Source organism: Raphanus sativus, chromosome 4 (genome assembly GCF_000801105.2).
Source record: "Raphanus sativus cultivar WK10039 chromosome 4, ASM80110v3, whole genome shotgun sequence".
Taxonomy (NCBI): Eukaryota; Viridiplantae; Streptophyta; class Magnoliopsida; order Brassicales; family Brassicaceae; genus Raphanus; species Raphanus sativus.
In genome coordinates, this window is record NC_079514.1 from 15095841 (window position 1) to 15115760 (window position 19920).

Here is a 19920-nt window from a genome sequence, read left to right on the forward strand (position 1 = left end):
AATATGTTCTTGAGTTAAGGTCAGTTCTTTGTGCATTTGTATCAAACTGAACCGAATAAAAATAAAAATAGACTAACCAGTCTACCAGTATCACGAAGAAAATAAAGGTTAATTTAAATGTTGTAAAGATTATGTATATTCAATTATCAAATCGCCTTTAAATAATATAACTTTCTTTTGTAGTTATGTATAGTATATTATCGTATTAATTTGCATTGATGCATATGAGAATATTATAACAATGGAATTTTGTATGATATAGACTAAAATTTTTTCACCAAGGCTTAAATCATTATTGCTATATCAAATTTTAGGATAATTATGTGCATCGATGAAAGATCATTTAATGTAATTTATGAATTTTTTTTTTGATGAAGAGTAGTTTGATTTCATAGACTTCACTATAATTGGTAAATTTATTTGTATATTTATCTTTTATGTTATTTAAAAGTATCTATAAAACTTTATTAGTTTATTATGATGATGATTCTTTTTACATGTGTGGTTTGGTGATAGAACATATAACAAATTTAGAAAGTACCAAATCATTTGTTGTAATAAAATAAGTAAATTATATCTTTTCGATGTTATAAAAAAGTAAATTATATCTTTTGATTAATTTAAGATTTGAAAGCAATTAAAAAATTGCAATTGAAATTAAAAAATATGTTAAAATTTGAATTAATAGGATATATATTAGTTCATACAAATATGCGGGTCACCATCTAATATATAGTTATTTGGAATTAAATCCTGCATTTTCTAATTAACTCATATGTAACCTATGTAGTTCTTGTATTGTTTCTAGATGTTATTAGTTTAAAGAATTTCCAAGAGCAACTTTATTTTTAAAGGTTTGCTAAATTTCAGAGAGTGTTTCTCTCTCATAGTAAAATCGTAAATCTAATTTTAAAAACTATTAACATTTTCATTTTAGTCATCAATATTAATAAAATTGGTTATAATTTAATTTTTTAACAAATAATAAAACACATGTCAAAAGTATTATATACAAAATTGATTAACAAAACATCATATTTTAATAAATGATAACTGAAAAACTTGAACTAAATAAAAATCTTTATAAATAAAATACAAAATTACTCAATATAAGTGTAATGTTCTTATATTCGATTAACTAATGAATTTTAGTAATATATTAATCATTTTGTTAGCTATTAAAAGAAATATTAGTGAATAAAATTATGGAGGCTAAGACAATAAATATAAAACTTCATAAAATTATTTGGAAAATAAATAAATGTAAAAACTGAAATAATATATAAAGTTTTGAACAGTGACATTTCAAATATAAAATTTTACTATTAAAATTTTTAAATTTTAAATTTTACTAATAGCCCAGCCCGATTAGAAAGAACAATCGTCTTCTTCAATCTACATAAACCGACAATAGCGTTGAATGGAGGTTGTGTGAGAACAACATTCCAGAGGGATCTCTTGGTTGAACTTCTTTCGCGTCGTTTTATTTGAGACTCTTCTCCTCCGTCACGGATCCCTTATAAGTTCAATCATTGTCATTAATGTCCATCTCCCCCACTCCTTCCACAATGTCACATTCATTGCATCTCTCATTTTCTTCCAGTCGGTAAATCTGGAGCTATAAATAGCTTAGTTTGTCTTCGTGAAATTCATCACTTTGATCCTCGCAATCATATAGACACCAAATCCTTACGCAGATTATAGTGGCGAAATTCTCTCTCCTTCTTGCTGACTTCAGAGACGATGACTGCAGCACCACCGCCGAGCTGCGGCTTCTGAAGATTTGGAAGGCAGAAATGTGACCAGTCCTCTGTTCCACGATCCACTTCACCAATCCTCCGTTCTTTTCTGACCACACAAGAAGAAGATCCTCGACCCAAGCGAGAATAGCTTATGTCCTTGACACCTGAAAACGAGTTCCACTATTTTAGAATCTCAAATCGGTGTTGAAGGTATCCTCAAGTATATGATTCTTTGTATAAAAGGATATATGTATGCGTGAAGGAAGTGCTTTCTTTTGTTCATTGTGAGCGAAATGTATCCTATAACATTGCTTTTATACATTGATTTTTTTCTCAGATATGCACATAAATATATCAGAGTATGAATGAGCCAACATATTGATTCATGTTACAATCAGTTAAGCAACAAAGAAAATATAACAATGCAAGATTCAGAAGGAAACAATGCAATTTCTTGATCAGTTTCATAGTCTACAGCAACAAACTCACAACTTAACTATCAAAATATAACTTTATTGTCTAGCATGATTCATAAACCGTAATACAAAATTTATATCCATCATAGGAGTTGTTTAGGGGATTTATAGAGAGAACACTAACCTGTCAATTGTTAATCATTAGTTGCATCTGGCACTTAAACCAGCTAACTGGGAATTTATTGACTATCCACATGAAGCGTTAGACAAAATCAAATACAGTACTATCAAAAGTAGTTTATACATAAGCCCTTTTCAAGAAAAAAAAAACAGTTTATACATTTGAAGTAAGAGTCAAACTGTGACCTATGATCTATAGCTGAAGGCATGCAATCAAACTAACAGTACTGGTTTACAACATAGCTCTTTTGAACATCCTCATTTTTAATGTAAACAAAACTCTACTTTACCAGAGATCTATCAAGATCACAACTCAAATTTGAATAATTTGGACAATCTGAGATTAAACATCAAGAAATTTCAATTTCCATAACCACACTAAATGAACATATTTGAAGAAGATCTTTTGTTTGAAAAGAAGATTTTCAGAACTCATATCAGATTAATGGGATGCGTTACCTTATGGAAGGCTCAATTTTCGCCGAAGATCTGATACTTTTTTCTTTTCTGCTTTGTTAATTAAACGTGAATTGTAAAAAATTATGATACACAGCAGCACAGAAAGAGACCCCCACACACTAAAGAGTTTGCCTCTAATGTTTATGCTAATTTAAGAGACTGCGAGTCGTTTTCCCTCTACTAAACCGGCACACGTTCTGTTTCTCAGAAAGTAAATTTTCAGTGTCGTACCTTTTTTTTCAGTACCGGCACACGTTCTGTTCGGTATCGTACTTTAAAAAAATAAATACTATCAAAAACAAACAACTTTATCAAACACAGATTTAGACTCCTGTATCAAAAACAAACAACTTTAACAAAATGAATACTATCAAAATAAATACTATCAAAGTATGGTTAAGGTGGAAGCTCAGTTATGTTCCGATTTCGTTTCTTTTTGTGTCTAGGGTTTGGTTTTGGTTTTTGGATCTGGATGAGATTTCGCAGGTCGATTGATGCTCTCCAGGGGCTGAAGCGTTAATGATGAAGGTGGCGTGGTGGCTTTTATCCCGGATGAGATCCCGACTATGTTCGGTTGATGCTCTCTGTGGAAAAAGCGGTGGTGATAAGTTTATGGACGTTGAAGATGCACTTTCCTGGAAGGATCTTGGAGTGATCTCGACGGTGTCTGGGAGACGGCGAGCGGTTACGACGTCGGTTTCTTTCGGCAGGCGGTGGTTCAGCGCCGCAAGCTCTAGGGTTTTCAGTCTGTATCTTGGGCCTGTTTGTGGGCTGAGTAGCCTTTGTATGGGCTTTGTCCTTGGGCTTTTACCCTTTAATATAATTAAGATGGAAAAAAAAACACAACTTTGTCATATGCAGCCACACTACAATAAACAAGAGGAAACAACGACATATGGCTCAACGCATAAACTCCTATATAAATTCCCTCACCCACTAAATGTTTGTTTAGTATTTAAATATTTTAATTTTAATTACTTACGCCACATATATACTAAATCAAAAGGAAGGATAAATTGACTAAACATATCAAAAGAAATTACCTATGGTTTTGTGTTAAATCCATCGATTATAAATTACATCATCCTTGCTTATATTAAATATTTACCAAGTTCTCATTAAATTGTTTTTTGTAAAAAATAATTTTTTATTATTGTGAACACGAATGTAATATTATTTTATTCAATATAAATTTAAAATATTATGTACTAAAATAAAAAAAAATTAAAATATATCTCTACATAGACCAACAAAGACATATAATATAAAATTATCTCACAACAAGCAAATACATCATAATTTAAATTAGATCATTTGTACTAAACAAACAAGTTATGTACAAATAATTCCGGCAATTTGCTCTATGTTTATTGACTCTGAGATCCATCAATATTAGTTTCAGGCGACTATTATGCAAGCCACCATTAATACTAATCGGCTGTAGAAAGGACGCAGAAGAGAATGATGAAATAAGAGAGAATCACCTGCACATGGACCTTCTAGGAAACATGGTTAGAATGCTGAATGTAGAAACAAACCTTGCGGGTTTAGTGTCTGTTTCTTATGTGTGATGACCAAGCAGCAAGCTTATACTCATGAATTGGAGATGATGTTTTCAAGCGCTGAAAAAAAAAGAAAGGAAAACGTCAATGGTTAAAGGTAAAACCCCATCTTTTCATGTTTTCAACTACTTATGATTGATGGTAATTTGATCCAAAATTTTCTTTGTTTGAATATACTTGGATTAGTGGAAAAAAAGAGTAGAAGACCATAAGTGGACCACCAAGATACTTGATACACAACATTGTTGTCGAGAAGGTTGATGTATTTGCGATCGGTGACGGTGTATTGCTTTTAGAGGTCAGAGCCAGTCGTAGAGTTGTCCATACATCAAGCCGACAGAGCATCGTTTCATGGGTAGTAATGTATCTAAAACTCTATTTAGAATATCAAAAGTTTTCTGGTGAGATCATTGTTTCCTTACACACACAATTATGCAGAATCTTTTCTGGATCCTTGGCTAGAAAATGAGTTTGATCAAACAGAGACGAAATGAGTGATGACAACAGCTTCAATGTGCATTCCTCATATAGCCACAATGCAACCTGACATGAACCTGGTATGCTATATAAACCAAACCTTTAGCCGAACCCCATATTTTATGTATTGGTTTTAAATCGAGTTTCTTGGTTAGCAGGTAGCAGGTGCAGCTGTTCCGTGGATAAGAAGACGGCTCAGCTGAAATGCAGCAGAAGCCATGAACTCAACTGCCACAGGCAACTCCTAACGGAGTGAGTAGAAAAAATCAAATATAAATTAATGTCTAATAACCATTGTGTTTAATTATGCCCCGCTTTAGTTCCCCTTGATTGAGTTTTACTTATTATTATTCTCCATTGGTTGCTTCTTTTATTTCTCTAACCAAACGGTGAATATCACCAAGATTATATGTTTCTATGGTGTTTTACTGATCTTTGTTTAGTCTGAACACCGAAGGTGTTGTCAATCTTTTATAAAGTTCATTAAGCATAAAAGCCAAGTAGACAAAGAAACTCAGAGTAAAATGAAGCGTTAAAACATATGATATTTTTCACAACTAAAAACATTAGTTGCTTATGAATACAATTGATTCAACTGTTTTGGCCTAGAACAAGACATGAAACAGTTATTGTTTGTGTTCAGAGTTCCATAATTTCAAATTTCATGTAGCTACCAAATACATATCAAATTAAAACATAACTCAAAAAATATATCAAACTCGCATACATGCCTAACTCTAATAAAAGTAAAAATATGAAACATAAAAAAACTATTGTTTTTAAAACAATATTTCATAATATTATACATACCTCGCAAGAACAAACGAAAATATAATAAATTCATATATGAATATTTTTCCATTAAAATTATTTTATAATTCATATCCCGCCCGTTGGGCGGGCCGACCCTAGTGCAATGAGGGTTTTTTTATGATAATTAACTATATTTTTTCCAGATTGGATAACCAACCAGAGAGTTCTCGTTTAAACTGAATGAGTGTTGGCCCAAAAGACAATAGTAATTATTTAATCAGTTTATGAAATTTCACATTGTCAGCATATAGCCCATTATGTTTTAAGCTCATTTCCAGAGAACTGGACAACCAGTAACAAATTGTCATTTCACATATCAGCAATGGATTGTGGTCTCTAGCCAAACATGAGTTCACTCACTATTTGCTCAAAAATCTCTACAGGCTTTATATTTTTAAATTATATTTAATCTTAGAAACCAATAGAATTTGACATTAACCATAGTTCAATCACTCAAGTATTTGATGTTTCGACTTGGTAATGACCATGGCCAGTCTGAAATTACAAACTATATACATTTTTTTTTTTTCAAAAAACTTATATACAAATCTCTTATAAAAAGAAAAGTTTAGGAATATTTCAGATCCATAGAAAAACCTATAAAATGCTCCAAATTAATCGAGGCAATGTAACTTACGAATAAATTTTCATTTATGATATTCAAATGAGACCTAAGATGTTGTTTATGTATCCGCATAACCACACAAGTTTAGTATCGTAGAATTGTTTTGAATCTGAATTTCCTCGTAGTTCTCCTATCAGTAGACCACCCCGCGTGGTTAACTCTATACAAATCTTCTTACATATACTTACTTTTATTATAATAATAATAACTTATATCTTATAAGTGAAATAATAATAACAACTTTATGTCTAATAGCAGTTCTATTATTTCCAATAGATATCATTTATCGTGTAGTAAGTATGTTTTTTTCTGGTAAATGATTTAATATGAACATCACTGATGCTCGTAGTCATTCAATCAAACCTGTCCTTACCGTATGTTGTATTCATCAGTAAATGTCGTATGTTGATGTCTAAAAAAAGTTGCCTGTTTGATAAAATCAAAATCATTATAAGTTTAACATATTTCTTTACCATTTTTTTCTATTATAGCTACAAGGCTGATTATCTAACACTAACATATTACAGCATATATATATCGTCATTTACATATACTGGAGTTGTGTATTTTTAGTAAGATTGCTTTTCTATGTCCATACAGAAAACGGCTTGTTGAGTAAAGTAAAGTGGTCGACCTCATGCTTTCCCCATAACGGCCGGCTTTATTTATTTTCTGTGAAAGTTAATATCTAATTTCAATTTAAGAGAATACTAGAGATAGATTTCTCTACACCACCAATCTTCTTCACACCCTAAAAGGGAAAGAAGAAAGAAAGAAAAAAAAGTAAGACATGAAACAAAGCGAAATATTGTTCAGATTTTCAAAGAAAGATAACATCTCCTTTTGTTAAAAGCAGGAAAGTGTATATAATATATGGTAGTTCTTTGAATTATCTTTTTAGACCTTGAAACAAAAAAAATGAAATAATAGTGATGCATATTATTCAAATACATAAAACTACATTAGTTTTGATATTCAGAAACATATAGAATGTTAAATTAACTCTATAGATAAATATTGTGATTGTCGTTTGACAAATATTTTCATTGTCATCTCTCATCTAAATAATTTTGTCAATACTATTTACACTTCTTTTTTTAATTTAAATTTGATAGTTTCTTTTATACACTCGATTTACACATTTCATGTTGTAGAGTTTGGCACCTATTGCTATAAGTATACCAGTCTACATAAAGTTTTATTACCCATACACAATTTGAATTTTATGAAAATTGGACCAAAAAAGCAAAGAACAAATAGTGGGAGGTTAAGGAATCTTTTTCTGCCTCACATCTTTTTTCACTGTGGGGTTAAAAATCCCTCCTTTTCATGCAAGACCAACTTTTAATTATCTATTTTTACCTTCTCACTTTCTCTTCATTTTTTTACCCTTTTAAAACACACCAATTCTCTCACACCTATTCACAACCCTCTCCTCTCTCAACTCCTTCATCTTCACGAAGCTAATGGACTTCCTTCCCCCAGTGAGTTTTTTTCTTAAACAAAGCTTTTTTACTTCCTTATATAGACGCAAACTCTTTGCTTTAAATCATTTAACGAAATGTTAATTTCTCTTGTTTTCTTTTGTTTCGTTAGGTCAAACCAGAAAGTGTGGAGGAGATAGTGTTGATGGAATATGATGAAGAGAACAACCAACTCGAAGCCGAGTTTTGTCCGGTTGAGCATCCAGTTGAACCGGAAGAAGAAGATCGTCCAGTTAAATGTCCCGTACCAATCTCATCTTCTCTTATCCACGTAAGTTTGGTTTGAACAACCCTTACTATCGAAACTAAACCAAGTTTGTGAGTTAATAACAATGAAATTCATTTTTACTGTGAAGAATTCAACGGACAAAACCAAACCGGACTGGGTCAAACACAGAGCCAGCTGCGAAACTCCGGTTTATCCACCTCCAAGGCATGTCCGTAACGTAAGGAAGAGACGCAACTCGTTCGTCGAAGGAGACAACAGTTTCTTCACAAGATCTATGTTCTCCACATCGACTCACGAGGAAGAAACCACATCTCGAAGATCCACATCTCGAAGATCCACTGCCACAACAACATACCGAGTTTTTCAACAAGTTCACGAGATGGAGCCGTGAAGAATCCAACTTTATGTTTTGAGATTTTAAACTATATCCCTTGTTCGAGTTGCTTTTAGTTTCTGTTGGGTTTAACGTAGATCGTCGTTCTGTAGTACCAAGTTTTCGGTATAGGTGTTATATTTTCATTCGGTGTTAACCGGCCCGGTTGGGTACGGTTGGCAGATATGAAAGTTCATATTTTCGTGTATGTAAATGCGAGACCCAATGTTAAATTTGGGCTTTCCGTACAATATTTTCAGTATCGTTATACTAAGATCATCTCCAATGTATTACTCCAAATTTTACTCTAAAATAGTGTAACTCCAAAATGGAGTAAGGTTTTACTCCAATGTATTACTCCATTTTTTACTCCAAAAATAGTTAATAATTGTTAATAATATCTTATATTTATAAAAGTTTACCAATTAACCCCAACTATTTTATGTTTGTAAAAATGCCTTAAAATATATTTTATTTAAATTAAACATAATATATAAATTGGTTCAATAATGAGCATTAGAATATTTTTCCCACAAATGATCAACTAATGCATTTCGTAATGAAAAATGAGCTTCTTTATCTTTGATAATCCTAAATCGAGCAAGAAAATTTTGAAATCGGACATTTTCATCTTCTACAGTTTCGATCTCTGGAGGTAGAGCTTCTCTTGCAACTTCAATTGGTGCATCGAGTTCACGCTCATTGATGTCGTTATTAGTGCCCGACATATCCAAAGATCATAATCTGCAACAGCTTCAAGGATTATAGTTGGTGATCCACTACGATCTGCATATTGTCCCGCCCAACTAGTAGGACAATTCTTCCACTTCCAGTGCATGCAATCTAATCAACGTCCAAGTGGGGTGAAAAAGTCAAAACTGAAAAGAAAACTTGATGATCAAGCATCAACGGCTATAAAATCCTTGGAAGAAGGAAATAAACAACTCTTGGAACAATTAAAGAAGTCAAGTGCAGAAAGAATGCAATATATGGAGAATCAAAAGCAAAATAATGCACTGAAAAAAGAAAACAAAATTTTGTTTTGTGATTTGAGTTCTATACAAGATCCAAACGTTCGTGCGTATATTCAAGCTCAACAAGTGCAAATAATATCAAAACGAAATGCTGAGTCACAAGATCAACAAGCTCTTTCGCAATCTTCTCCGTTTGGGCAATACTTCACCGGTCTTAACGGATCCACAAGCGATTTGCCAGATTATTAAATCACTTATCTTATGTTATTTTTATTTTATATTATTTATGTTTTTAATTATGTTATGCATTTTGTGTCAAATTATTAAATAATGAAATATCTTGTTTTTATGTTATTCTATTATTTTAAAATATTATTTAAGTAAGAAATAAAAAGATTAAAAGTTTAAAGGACCATTTCATAAATAAAAAAAAGTTCAACTCCAAAATGGATTAATGTGTAAGATTACTCCATAAATGGAGTAACCCTAGCCATTACTCCATTTTGGAGTTGAAAATAGAATGGGGTTGGAGAGGATTTTACTCCAAAATGATGTTTGGAGTAGAAAATAGAGTAGAGTTAGAGATGCCCTAACTACAGATTATCCTTGCGTCCGCGGATTTTGATTTTCAGTTTTTTTTTTAATTATCTTATAAATTATTTAGTAAGCAAATAGATTATTTGGATATTTTATGTTCCTACAAATTTATCCAAAACTAAGAGTATCTGACTCAAAACCTGTCATGAAATTTATAATATACGAATGAAGTTTAATTTTAAAATCTAAAAAATTAATATAAAAAAATTGATTTACTCTATTATTCTCGATTGGGTATTTAGATGTCTATATCTAACTGATTTTATAAATAAATAAAAAAAATTTGACCAATTTGATTTTTGTTACGAATTAAGTAGTTTCATTGTAAAACTATTATGGTTTAACACGTAAAATAAATAATATTAAATTATTATAGTAACTATAATTAGTAAAGTAGTTAGGTAGAGCAAAAACGAAAGATGTAATAAAACACTTAGAAATATTTAATTTCTATTTTATAATTTATAATAATTAATAAATGTTGTCGATCAATTAATTAAAAGAAGAAAATAAATAAAATGATTAAAATTAATTAAAAATGAATAAAAACTTCTAAAAACCATTTAAATATAGACAAATATTATTTATATTTTAGTTTTAATAGAATAAATGGCTCATGCTTTGTGAAATCCAAATATGGGTTTATATGCGCCATAGTTTTTGTCACAGCCTTTGGAAAATATATTACTTGTAATTTGAAAAATTCTCTGTTAGTAAGACCAAGAAGAGAGAAGGTGGTGTTAATTGGTAAAAGTGTATATACATAGGAGTAATTGATGCCAAAAAAGGAGTAATAAGAGTCGTAAGAAAAGTAAATAAGAATTAAAAACAAAGAACTTGTTTTCAAGAACTTGATCAAATTGGTTTGTGATAAAACTGTTCTTTCTAGTCCAACCAGTATCTATACAAATCACAAAACAGTGTAAATTGTTATAATAAAGTATAATTATTTTATTTAAACACATAATAAAGTATAAAATATCATGTAAATGCCTACAGATAAAAGAGAAAATTTTATATTCTCGATGGCTTATACAAAAGTAAAAAAGAAGAAATTATTGTGCACGCATATGACAGTGAGTTGCATACAATTATTTTACACAGTATTTCGTGTATTTTCTAACCTTGTTAAGCACTATTTTGTTGACATCTTAGTATCCTACAATATAAGTATATTTATTAAGAAAATTAAGAGAAAAATAAACAACTCAATTCACTTGCAATCCAGCCGATTTGAGATATCCAAAAAAATCAGAAAAAGCAAAAATTCAGTATGAAAATTGAAAAGTTAGTTTAAAAATAAAACGAAAATTGAAACGTATTACTGAAACTACACCAGAAATAATAACAAAGCATCACATCTCAAAACAAATACTTATATTTTATATACACAAATAAGTACACAAACACACGCACTTTCACACGGCAAAAATAGTATTTTCTCACTGCAAGATTAAAAAGAGTTACAGATACAGTTTTATTTTATACTCATTGTTGCTCCATATCTCCCCTAAACAAGTCAAGTCACCTTTCTGTATTCACAAGTCTGCATCTTCAACCATCACTGACTTCTTCTTTACGATAACGTCATTATTAAAGATTACTTCACAAATCCTTAACCACATACATATATCCAACTTCTAACATGAATCTCTGCATAAACAAGATTTTGAAAACTACTTCAATAAAGAAAAGCAAGTGATACATAAAAAAAGAGTTTTAAATCTGTTCTTCTTACCAGTGCAAAGGAGAGTCAAAGTCAGCCTTGGAGAGGTGAGTCTGGCTCAGAGCTATAGATCGATGTGTAAGTAGTAGAAGCAGTATCTTCCTTTTGTATGGCCACATAGTTTAAGGGAGTAGAAGCGAGTCTCCTGACTTCTTTAAAATACCCGTTTTGGCGATGATGACCCGAGTAAGATCTCGGGGTCAGAAGAAGGTCAGGTGTTGTTGTCCCCACTGAGCTTCTGCGAGGCGTGGGAGGCATTGAACCATTCCCATTGCTAATGCTGTAACCACTAGGCTTCCTGAAGCTGCTGCTTCTTCTTGGACTCGGTTTTGATCCATATATGGATTCTCTTTGGGTTAGTAGGAGATCTTGCCTCTTCTTTTGGTCCTGCCACAAGGATATATATATATTATATAGAAGTGGGAAAGCAAATTTCGAAAAATCTCCGAGTGTTTTTAAAGTGACATACCCGGTATCTTTTCTTTTCCTCTTCCTGTTGTTTCCTTGTTAACTTGTAGTCTTCTAGTATGTTAACCAACCGAACCTATAGAATGTAGTCACAAGAATCAGAGAAAAGACTATAGCTGCTTTGAATTTTTAAAAAGAGTATTATTAACTTACACCATCATAGAGAAATGACTTGTGCGTTTCCTCTTCCCAAACTAGAGTTTTCTTAATAAGATTGTCAACCATCGCTGCAGAAAAAAAAAACATACAGAGGAGAAATGAGGTAAGGCTCTCTCTAGTTGATTTTATTTTATACATTCGAATTTGGTGGAAAGAAGTACCAGGGATCTTATTGATTGTAACTCTGGCTCGTTCTGCACGCTTAAGGTTTACATGTCCACCTCTTCCAGCACTATAACGGTTCTCATCCTGAAACCAAAGAAAGAATCTTTAAACACACACATTCTTTAAATAATTCTTTTTTTGTGCATTAAGCTTCTAATTAATACCAGATTATATTCTTCCAACCAGTTTTCCTCTTCACATGCAGAGAGCCAACGGTCAATTCTGTCCATGATGTCTTTACGGCTCTGTGCTTCGTCTTTAATCTTGTTTATTTCCATTTCTATATTTGCAAGAAGCTCCGAAGGTTCCACTAACCCTGGAAAAAAAAACATGGCTAATTGATAAGAGGGTTCAAAACCAAAAAGCTTAATCACTTTTTTTTTGTTATTACCAGAATCTATTAGTGCACTTGATTTCTCAGCTGAAGTGCTTGTATCAGGTTGAATATGAGTTAGTCTGCAAAGATCCTCCAACTCGGACCTTCGTTTCATCACAAGTTCCTTCATTTTGCTAGCTTTCAGTTTACTCAGATTCTCCACTTCCGCAGACACCTATTGTAACAAAGGCAAAAAAACAAAGACTCAGATCAAGAATGAGATTAAAGAAACATGAATGTGGAATAGTAGAAACAACTTCTACAAAACCTGTTCAATTGTCTCGGCTGATAGGATGCCTGGCTCAGTGATGTTAGATTCAGATGATCTCACAACATATGTTACTCTTCCAAATTTAGTTCTCTCTTCATGTGGTGTGTCCATTAGATTCCATAGCTCGAAAAGCGAAGCCACTACATCCTTCAGCTGCAATAGGAATCAATTTTGGAAACAAAAAAAAAAAGATATGATAAAATCAGTATATGACGAATAAAAGAAAAGTATTGTGCAGACACATGTATATAATAAGTACATGTTTACCTTTTGAAATCGAACTCTTCTTTCGGTTTTTAGCTTTTGGATCATGTTGTCTAGTCCTTCCAATGTGCTATCACTAATGTTTGTAGACTGCTCGTGGTCTGTCCTATGCAAGCTCGGATGAACCTCGCAGACCGTTTGACTAAAGTCAACTCCTAGGACACCGCAAAGCGTGTGCACCTCGTTGACATAACCCAAGACTTTGTTGAGGCGATCAGACTGCACGGAAAAGAACATAAAGGCAGGTTTTGTAAGAAACTTGTTGTTCTGATCATTAGGTGTTACTGAATATGTGATAATAAAAGCTTTCACCTTTTCCTTTTGAAGCGTGCGGAGATGTGTTTGATACTCGTTGAGTTTTCTGAGAGTCAAGTCTTGTTCTTCAAGAGTCAAGGAACTGATCATGCCCTTGTTGAGATATTCACTGTATCCTGAAATCTCTCCACTTATCTTCTCGATTTGGGCCTTTAGGTCAGAAAACTGCTTCATTCTCTCCTCTTTCTGAATCCTCAAGTCCTCAACAAGAGGGGTTACAGCTGCAAGCTTTTCTTTCAATGATTTTGAGCTTTTATCCATTTTTATCTGAGTATCAAAAAAAAACACAAAGATAAATTAATATGAGCTATATATAGTTGGAATGATAACATGAAGATAGGTTTGAACCTGGGAGTTGATGTTTAGCATTCCAAGAGCAGCCATCAAAGAAGCAACTTCAGCTTCTATAGCTGCAACAGACTGATGAAGCCTTGCCTTAGAATTTGCAGCCTCTTCAACTTTTCTTTGATAGATATGAAGACATTCTTTCTCCAATTCCATCAGCATCCTGTCTTTCTCAGCCTCACTCTCACCAATTTCAACCCATATTTTCTGTTTCATACATCCAAAAACCCATTTTTTAGTTACAAAATAAAAACATCAACAGTTACATGTAGACCAAAAAAATAGAAATGAAAAAATCCAGAAAATTGCGATAAAACCGGGATAGTGACTATAAATTAAAGAAACAAAAAGAGGCATGTTTTAGTCAAAATTCACAGGAACCCTTTGACCTAGAGAAGAAAAAGATGATGAAAACAAAAAAGACTAGTTCAGTTAACTTGTCTCTACTGAAAACTCATTGTGACCAAAAGATTCATCCTTTACCCCTCCCTCCCTTTGAAAGTAAAACAAACAGTGACATTATTTTCCATAAACCGTCATCATCAAGAAAATTTAAAATAAAAATAAAAAGTAACAGAAAGGATAAAGAGGAAGAAGAAGGAACCTGAAGCTCGCGGAGAAGATTATTACAAGTAGTGTTTGTTTGGAAAAAGAGGGCATTGGAACTTCCAACTTCCAGCATTTTTTTCTACCAGATTTTCAGGATCTTGAAGCAACCAAAGAGTTTTTATGTTTTCACAAAAATGGTGTGCTCAATTGAAGAAAGAAGAAAACAGAACACAACTACTTTGCAGAAACAAGAACCAGATCTGAAGCTTCAAGGTGAGAGAAACATTATTAACTATACAAAGCATTCATAACTTTCCAGAAGAAAGAAAAAACAATACACAGAAGCAAAGTAGAGAAAGAAAGATAACAATTTCCTGATTTATTAAGCTCAAAAAGGGGAATGAAGATAAAGAGAAAGAACAGGTAGCAAGTAAACAGAGAAGATTTAAAAACAATAATGACCTTCTTTTTAATAGAATTTACATTATTCGATATTATTCATTTATTTATTAATGTTATATTTATAATATACTATTCTCTTTCGCGGCAAAATACGTTAGATTGGCGTAAAGACCGACGACGGGTACGGTGCGGGTGAGTGGCGCCAGACGATAAGCGCGTGACCAATTAATTGCGCGTGGATGATCTACTCCAATTAAAATTGAAGAGTGAGTGTCACGCGAGTTCCGTGAAGAGTGAGTTAGAATTTATGTCGTGTAGTGGTGATAGAAGAAGAGTCACTGACATAAGTAGCTGTGTTTTGACGGTGAAGTCTATTCTTTACGATAACATTTTGTTTTATGTTTAAAATATACGATTCTTTACTGAATATGTTTTCTGTAATATGATTTTTTTTCACGGATCATATTACTATATAAAAGATTGGGGTAGCTAATTCATTTGGCAAAGTAGGTAGACAAGTTATAATATTATGCACAATTTAATATTCCGTGCATAAAAGCAGTGTTTAAGAATTTGTTTAAACAATACTGGATAGGGTCTACTACTAACTAATTAGTAAGTGATTTGTTTTTTTTTGATATACTGTCATTTAGTTTGTTAATGTAATAGTTTGAGATATAATGTTTAATATCGGTTTAATATTTTCTTTTCATTTTCTGTAAGAAATAATTATACAAGTATTGATTAGATGTCCAAACCGATTAAAAGTAAATAAACAATGCATGCAGTTATGCATATACATATTAAAATACTGATTAGATGTCCATATTTCGAATGTTGCACATTGTATTCGAAATCAAACATTACATATATACTCTAGATAACTTTTACTAATTGGTTGCAGTAATAATTTTTTTTTTGTAACTTACAGTAATTGGTTGCAGTAATAATATTTGGGTGTCATAAATAGCGTCCGTATAGAAACTGTTCCTGTCTAGGCTATTTGCATAGACAACCAAATAATTATCATGAAAAAATTACTAATTTACTTGTTTAAAAAGTTACTGTAGTTTACTATAGAAGAGGAGGACATGTTATTATTGTTACTAGTGGATTAACTCGTTTAATTAAAGATGATGATGATATATACGTACCCCCTTGATAACGAGAAAGATGCTAATCAGGTCTAATCAAACGGGTGGTCACTCATTGCTTTTCTTCTCCTCCACGAGTTTCATCAAGAAAGTAGTAGTCTCTTTTTAAAATTTTAATCAGCAACTTTTGTTAGTTCCCTATCCCATTCATATGCAAACATTATTATTGCTCCACATACCAACTAATCAAAATGCTTGTCACTATATGTATGTATATATTATATTCATTTAGCAAATATCGGAGTTAATATATGTAAAACTAAAAAAGAACTCAGGAAGCATTCTTTTCTATATTCGAGTAGTTAGCATCTACGTATCTTCAATAATACGTATTGGATTACTTTATAAAAAACCAGAACCACATCCATAATCTTTACTAGAACATTTGATTTTTTTTTCTTTTCGTTTTATGTATCTCCGAATTTAATACCGCATGTGTGAGAAACTGAATATGAAAAGTCAACGTCGTGCTGGATACAGTCGTGATACGATTATGAAGGAAACATTATCACTTTAAAAAGTTTTTATCAAAGAAAGAAAGGTACTCCCTCTGTTTTTTAAAGATAGATGTTTTAGAAAAATAAATTGTTTCATAAAGATGTATTTTTTATATTTCCTATACAAAAATTGCAAATTTCAATAAAATTGATTGAATTTATTGAAAGACTATTGATTAAAATGCATTGGAATTTGATAATTTCTAAAAATGATGTATAGTTAATGTGTTTTCTTAATATGTGTGAAAACACCAAAACATACATCTTTAAAAAAGGGAGTAGTTAGTTAGTTAATCACATGATTCATTATACATAATAATTATATCATGAAACACAAGCAATAAAGAACTGATAAAATTGATGATGAGATTTAACACTGTTAAGGGGTATTAAATCACTATAATGTTGTGGAAAGCCCCTTAGGATGCCACTAGGATTAATCATCTAATCATTCCTTCTAATCATATACCTATCTAGTCGTTGGATATGATAATCAATATGGCACACCCAATTCACAACTCAACGATCCTAAATTATTGGTTGTTTGAAAATAAAAATAAACGCTAAATTCAAAAATTCTCCAAGTTGGAAAGGTCAAATAGTTATTTTGTTTATGGATGTCCAGCCCATTAGATATTTACTTGTAATCTTGGCCCGTTTATGGCCCATTGTATTTAGGCCCATGTCGCCATGTATTTCCTATATAAGGAACACTTTGATTCAATAATAAAATAGAGTTTTCACAACACGTTATCAGCACGAGAGCTCTGACAAAACCCTGAATGAATTTCGAAACCCCTTTTCCCAGCAACCACCATAAACCCTAGAAATCAGACGAAACTTCAAAACACCGTATCTCCTCAACCCGACGGATCCAGACGACGAGCCACCTATCAAATTCAAGATCTCGACGAGACGAATCCAACGCCGTCGACCTCATCGCAATCCGATACCGGACGCGTTCTCACGAGCTATTACAAGAACCACCGTCAACTTGATTCAAAACCCTAATTCGGACGCAACTTCAAATTGACGTATCTCTCAAACCATAAGGAGTTAGCCGACGTTCCATATATCAAATTGAAGCTCTCGACGAGAAGAATCCAGCTCCGCAAACCTCGTCTCAATCCGACTTCAGACGCGTTCTCCACCTCCGTTTCAATCCGCGTTGACAATTTCCTTTTTACTAAAGGAAACCCTAGCTGTCTTTCCATTCTCATCCGACCAGCACACATACTGACCATCCGACGAATTGATCAGCACCCGATAAGCCACCAGACGATCCGACAGTTCATCCAACAGCCGGTAGAGGTTCCGGACGATCCGATCAGCCCGTTCCTTGCTCGCGATAGATGTTCAAGCCGTTCGCGGTTTTCCTCTCCTCTATCTAGGTGGTCCAGTTTCAGATTCTCTCCAATCTAAAGGTAAATAAAATATGAAACACCCTTTGGAACCATATCAAAACGAATTTGGTTGTTTGTTAAAGGATTGAACATTAAAATTTGATGAACCTAAAAAACCTAGGACAATTGAATCCCTAAATAAATTTGAGGAATTAGGATTTGGTTTAGTTCTCCCATTAAGTTGCTAGATCAAACTGTCATTAGGTTGTTAGAAGCACAAATATTCCTTATTCAATAAGAGATTGATTAAATCAATTAAAACCAAAACACTAAGTGTTTTGGTCGATCATAAACATAATTATGATCGATTTATTATAAACCCTAGAAACTTACTATAAAAAAAAAAAAAAAAAAAAAAAAAAAAAAAAAAACTTTATATTTTCAGAATATTTCTAGAAAATGAAACTTCCTATTTTCTGAAACTTACTATAAAAGGAAACTTTCTATTTTTAGAAACTTACTATAAAAGGAAACTTTCTATTTTCAGAAAATTTATATTTTCAGAAACGTTCTATGAAAGGAAAAACTTTATATTTTAGACATATATCTAAGCCGTGTGACTTGTTTATTAGGAAATCATTAACCGATTGTTTGCTTGATCACACGATTTATATGATTGATTTTCTTATAAAGATTGAGTGATATATAATATGAGATGTCGAAAATCAACTTGGATTATGCTGTCATAAATCTCTAAAGAGATAATCATTTAAAATGTGCACTGGATACCGAGGTTATCCTAAAGTCAAAAGGACTTGGTGAATGAATCACATAAGGCGATATTGCCAAACGAGAAAGATTGATACATGGCAATATTAGTTATTAGCCACCATCTAAATGAGAGTCTAAAGAAATCAGTATCCTAGTAAAGAAAATCCACTAGAACTTTGGACCGCCTTACAGCGGAGATATGATCACCATAAAACGGTGCTATTACCAAAGGATAAAATTTGAGTGGAAGAACCTGAGATTTCAATACTATAAGTCTGTGGATGAATACAACTCGGTTCTGTTTAAGATAGTTTCAATGTTGAAACAATGTGGTGAAGAAGTAACTGAACAAGACTTTCTCTAATGTGTTACTGCAACAGCAGTATAGAGAAAGAGGTTTCACCACCTATACTGATTTGATCTCCTGTTTACTATTGGCTGAGACCAATAATGAGTTATTAATGAGAAACAGTGAGATGAGACCTCCCGGTACAAAATCATTACCCGACATTTCTAGGCTGACTTTGGAGCCTAAGAAAGAAAGTAATCTCGTCCAGCACAACAACCATTCCGGCCCTAGCCGTGGGAAAGGTTATGGACGAGGTCGTGACACATTTAAGACACATGGGCGAGGACGAGGCCGTAGTACCACACCCGGTTTTAGCTGTGGTCGAGGTCGAGGTCGAAGTGTGTCTTTTAAACCTTAAATAAAATCTTATTTGTGTCACAAATGTGGTATGGGTAATCACTGGGCAAATAATTGCCAAACTCCAAAGCACTTGTATGAGCTTTACATAGAGAGTTTGAAGAAAAATCGGGAAGCCAACATGGCTTACCGAGATGGTGAAGATGACATGGATCATGACCATACTGATCAAATAGAGTATGAAACTCATGAAAAAGAAAATGATCAGATGGATTATGAGACTTCAGATGCCTTGAAAAAAAAATCTCGACATCAAAACTCTATGATATAGATAAGAGTATATATGAGTTTATAAATAAGAGTATAGTCACTCGGCCAAGGCATTATATACACCCAATAAAAAACTCATTGAGTTATAAAGATTTAAAAATGAGTGGTTTCCGCATTGAACCAATGGGCAAAATGAAACAAAAGTTCCTTCAGATATATGAGAACAGAAAAATTGCCCAAGACCATAGAAAATGGTCGAGACTATACC

The 19920-nt window shown here is 32.6% G+C and overlaps 2 protein-coding genes across 2 annotated transcripts; one reads left to right on the top strand and one right to left on the bottom strand.

Annotated features, from left to right (window-relative positions):
• Positions 1 to 7607: 7607 nt before the first annotated feature.
• On the top strand, positions 7608 to 8608 carry LOC108830436 (uncharacterized). The gene is made up of 3 exons (XM_018604034.2): positions 7608 to 7758; positions 7871 to 8029; positions 8115 to 8608. The coding sequence occupies exons 1-3, from the start codon at positions 7741 to 7743 to the stop codon at positions 8376 to 8378; spliced, it is 441 nt and encodes a 146-aa protein (XP_018459536.2). The 5' UTR covers positions 7608 to 7740; the 3' UTR covers positions 8379 to 8608.
• Positions 8609 to 11293: 2685 nt separating this feature from the next.
• LOC108830441 (65-kDa microtubule-associated protein 6) lies at positions 11294 to 15009 on the bottom strand. Its single transcript, XM_018604039.2, has 12 exons — positions 14625 to 15009; positions 14024 to 14227; positions 13673 to 13942; positions 13364 to 13579; positions 13094 to 13249; positions 12841 to 13000; positions 12614 to 12765; positions 12446 to 12533; positions 12279 to 12352; positions 12127 to 12201; positions 11670 to 12044; positions 11294 to 11584 (listed from the first exon to the last, which is right to left on the bottom strand). Exons 1-11 carry the CDS (start codon positions 14700 to 14702, stop codon positions 11691 to 11693), a joined length of 1827 nt encoding a protein of 608 aa, XP_018459541.2. The 5' UTR covers positions 14703 to 15009; the 3' UTR covers positions 11294 to 11584; positions 11670 to 11690.
• Between the last annotated feature and the right edge of the window lie 4911 nt (positions 15010 to 19920).

What these genes read in the sequence shown, in the direction of transcription:
- LOC108830436 (XM_018604034.2), top strand. An exon ending in TCTCATCTTCTCTTATCCAC is followed by an intron (nt 8,030 to 8,114) that starts GTAAGTTTGGTT and finishes TTTACTGTGAAG; the next exon opens with AATTCAACGGACAAAACCAA.
- LOC108830441 (XM_018604039.2), bottom strand. Translation starts at nt 14,702, where the DNA reads ATGCTGGAAGTTGGAAGTTCCAATGCCCTCTTTTTCCAAACAAACACT. An exon ending in GGTTGGAAGAATATAATCTG is followed by an intron (nt 12,534 to 12,613) that starts GTATTAATTAGA and finishes CTTTGGTTTCAG; the next exon opens with GATGAGAACCGTTATAGTGC. An exon ending in TACAATCAATAAGATCCCTG is followed by an intron (nt 12,353 to 12,445) that starts GTACTTCTTTCC and finishes TTTTTTCTGCAG; the next exon opens with CGATGGTTGACAATCTTATT.